Genomic DNA, 3,646 nt, shown 5'->3' on the forward strand with positions numbered 1-3,646 from the left:
ACCCGCCCCCATGTAAAGGATCCTTCGCTGGAGAGAATCCAAACCTGCCTGGAGGTGACCCTGAGCAACCTCCTCTGGATGACCCCACTGGAGCAGGGGGGTTGGATGAGATGATCTCCAGAGGTCCCTTCCAAGCCCCACTGCGCTGGGATTCTGTGATTCTACAATACCTCAGCCACTCACCTCCAGCCAGAGCTGCCCGTGCTCCCTCTCGGTGGGGCCGCTCTCCGTCGTGGCGAAGTACTGCATGCCATCCAGCAAGCAGGTCCAGGAGGTCTTCTGCTTCAGCGTGTCCCCATACCAGGCGGGGTGGTGCTGGCACTGCAGCAGCTGGGCCTTGGCGGCGGACACGATCACGCAGCCCTCTGTCTCCGCACCGCGCAGCACCATCTGCGGGCACAGAGACCCTGGGGTCAGACAAGCCCTCGTGGGGCCAGCACGGCCCCGGGGAGCAGGGTGTGGGGCCAGGCAGGCTGGCCGGGGGCAGGTACCTGGCAGTTGACCAGCTCGATGAGGCAGTTGCGGTTGTAGATGTCGTCGGTCTGGCAGGCGGCGATGCCACAGAGCTGCTCGCTAGGCCCCGACTCCTCCTCCGTGAACACCACGAACTTGTCCGTCTCCTCAATGAGCTTCTGCAGCATGTAGGCCCCTGGGGAAGGAGAAGAGGTCAGTGCAAGGCTCTGGGGGGCTGGCTGGAGGTGACAGGGTAAAGTCAGGCATGGCTTTGGGCTAGGGCTCCCACTGCTGGCTATGGGCTTTGCCCTAGGATCAGAGACTTGTTTAGGTTGGAAAAGACCTTTAAAATCATCAAGTCCAACTGTTCCCACAGCCCTGCCAGGTCACCACTAACCCATGTCCCTCAGCACCACATCTCCATGGCTTGGAAACCCCTCCAGGGATGGCGCCTCCACCATTGCCCTGGGCAGCCTGGAACAGGCCTGGACAACCCTTTCAGTAAAGATATTTTTCCTAATGTCCAACCTAAACCTCCCCCAGCACAACTTGAGGCTGTTTCCTCTTGTCCTATCACTTGTTCCTTGATAAAAGAGACCAACCCCTACCTCGCTCCAACCTCCTTTTAGCAAGCTGCAGAGAGACAGAAGGTCTCCCTTGAGCCTCCTTTTCTCCAGGCTCAACAGCCCCAGGTCCCTCAGCTGCTCCTCACCAGGCTTGGGCTCTAGACCCATCCCCAGCTTTGTTGCCCTTCTCTGGCCATGCTCCAGCCCCTCAATGTCCTTCTTAGAGTGAGGGTCCCAAAACTGAACACAGGATTTTAGGTCCTACCCTAGTCCTGCTGGCTACACTCTTACTGATCCAAGCCAGGAAGCTTATTCCACTCCCTGCTGTGCTCACCCCCCGAGGAGGCTCTCTCAGGACGGCCGCTGGTGATGGGAGCAGTCACTCGGGCAGGGACAGAGTGAGCAGAGAGCGGGCCCCGCTTCAGCTTCTTGGCTTGGAGCTGCGTGTCAATCTTCAGCCCCTTCAGGGCCTCGGTGGACAGGTTGCGCTTGAGCACGGCTGCTTTCTTGTAGCCATCGTAGAGGCCGAAGGCGATGTCCCGGTTGGTGGTGGTCCAGGACGCCCGCAGGTCCACCAGGTGCAGCTGGTGCGTGTGGAAACCATCGTCCCCATCCCGCAGGGGCAGCTCCTGGGCACAGAGGATCAGAGCATCAGTGTGGCAAAGCCACCCCCAGTCCCTGCCCACGGGCCTCACACACAGGGGCTGGGAGACCTGCCAGTCCCTGCAGGCAGAGAATGGGGCCACGCTCTGGACCACCGTAAGGGACCACCTCGGGGCCCTCCACCAGGGCTGCTGGGGCTGCATCCCTTTGGCCGGGCGCTCCAGAGATCAGATGCCCTGCAGGTCTGTTCTCTCCAGCCAAATCCCTTCCCCTCTGTACCCAAAGCCCAAGGTCCCCTTGTCCCCAGGGGATGCCATCAGGCTGGCACAGGCTGCCATGCCCTGCCTTTGCAGCGGTCCCTCCTCAGCCGTGCGGTTGCTGTGCCGCTGGTAGGTGAGGGAGGACAGGCTCAGCAGATGGGTTTTCTTCACCAGGGTGTCGAGCCGGTGGTCGGCGTTCTCGTCGCAGGTGGAGGCCATGAGGTGCACGGTGACCTGGCTGAGGTCGCTCACCATCTGCGTGATGCTCCACTCCGAAATGAGGCGTCGCATCACTGTGCCAGCTGGGGGACGGGGAGAGGGGTCAGCTGGGGGCCCTGCCCTGCCCGGGACCACTGTCTGCTGGGCCCCCACTCACCTTGGGGGATAAGCCGCTGGGTGCCACGAGTGAAGATGTGCCCCTGGCAGCACTCCACCTGGATCCCCCGCTGCTGGGCGAAGGAGGCCCAGTAATGCACCTGCAAGGGAGGAGGGAGCAGAGAGCTGGGGCTGAGAGCCCAGCGCGGGCAGAGCGGGGAGATAACACGGGACCCCCGCCCCCAGGACTTGCCTGCAGCCGGGGGAAGAGCGCCGTGTATGACAACTGCTTGTAGTGCTGCCCCAGCTTCTTCTTGCTGGGCTTCATGTTGTTGAAGAGCTTCCCACGGCAGATGGGGCGTGTCACGCTGGTCCACGTGGCCCAGAAGTTCTGCATCCAGCGGAGGGTGCTGCTGTAGAGCAGGATCCTGGGCTGGGAGTGCTCTGAGAACATACCTGCTGTCAGCCAGCACCTCAGGGCAGGGACACACAGCACCCAACCCAGGAGCCATAAGATTGGCTAAAACCAGCAAGCCCTGCCCTGGCCTCAGGGGATCCCCCCGGGTGCCGTCACCCACCCTCGCTGGGCCGCGTGAGGTCCATGCGGATGGAGAGGTTGAGGTTCTCGGAGCGGAAGGCACGGTAGGAGTCGTACTGCTGCCCCACCGGCACCTCGGGCAGGAACTCGGGGGAGCGCAGCACCACGCCGTGGTGGTCGTGGGGGTTCCCGTGGCACAGCCACTGCAGGTCCAGCGTCATACACAGGTCAGGCAGGTGCAGGAAGCAGCAGTCGTCATACCTGAACAGGGAACGAGATCCCAGTTACCCCGGCACTGGTGGCAGCCCCTGTGCTCCTGGGCTCATGCTCACTTGGAGGCTGTCCGGACGTTGATGTCCAGGTTGCCCTTGAAGATGAACTGCCCGGGTTTCCAGTGGAAGGAGAGGTGGCTCCATTCCCAGTGCATGTTCTCCGTGGTGTTGTAGGGGTCCTGCATGGACAAGTAGGTGGAGAGGCAGGTGTGAGCTGACCCCCAGCTACACTCTGCTCCCTACCCCAGCAGCACCCACCTCAGTGGCCAACTGGTGCAGATTGGCCTGTTCGATGTCCATGTGCCAGTCCCCATGGAAGAGAAGGCGGCTCTTGTCCCACCAGGGCAATGGTGCACTGGGGTCCTCGGAGGGCTTGGTGAGGAGATCCACACACTGGCCGATCAAGGTCCAGGCCGGGTCCCAGCAGGGCCCCCACACAATGGTGTACTGGGAGATCTCAGCTGGGGACACAGAGGTCGGCTCAGCCCACATCCCACGGGGCCCCGTCCCCACCCCAGCACAGAAGCGCCCGTCCCTCCAGCTCTTACAGTGGAAGTCGTGATAGAACTTTAAGGGCGGCATGTTCCTCTCCACCGTCGCGTCGCCCCAGGGCAGCCCCAGGCTCAGGACCTGGCGGCG

At 62.4% G+C, this 3,646-nt stretch overlaps 1 protein-coding gene across 1 annotated transcript in view; it reads right to left on the minus strand.

Annotated features, from left to right (window-relative positions):
- KIAA0100 (KIAA0100 ortholog) overlaps window positions 1-3,643 on the minus strand; it is a gene marked incomplete at its 5' end in the record, with an annotated part of 7,786 nt that extends 4,143 nt beyond the window's left edge. Inside the window, 10 exons of the mRNA XM_008935411.1 lie at window positions 184-390; window positions 492-649; window positions 1,354-1,650; window positions 1,984-2,184; window positions 2,259-2,358; window positions 2,451-2,641; window positions 2,776-2,996; window positions 3,068-3,186; window positions 3,266-3,468; window positions 3,556-3,643. Coding sequence (XP_008933659.1) covers window positions 184-390; window positions 492-649; window positions 1,354-1,650; window positions 1,984-2,184; window positions 2,259-2,358; window positions 2,451-2,641; window positions 2,776-2,996; window positions 3,068-3,186; window positions 3,266-3,468; window positions 3,556-3,643 — 1,785 coding nt within the window. The remainder of the gene's footprint in view (window positions 1-183; window positions 391-491; window positions 650-1,353; window positions 1,651-1,983; window positions 2,185-2,258; window positions 2,359-2,450; window positions 2,642-2,775; window positions 2,997-3,067; window positions 3,187-3,265; window positions 3,469-3,555) is intronic.
- Between the last annotated feature and the right edge of the window lie 3 nt (window positions 3,644-3,646).

The sequence above is a fragment of the Merops nubicus genome, unplaced genomic scaffold (assembly GCF_000691845.1).
Source record: "Merops nubicus isolate BGI_N331 unplaced genomic scaffold, ASM69184v1 scaffold28432, whole genome shotgun sequence".
NCBI classification, from domain to species: domain Eukaryota; kingdom Metazoa; phylum Chordata; class Aves; order Coraciiformes; family Meropidae; genus Merops; species Merops nubicus.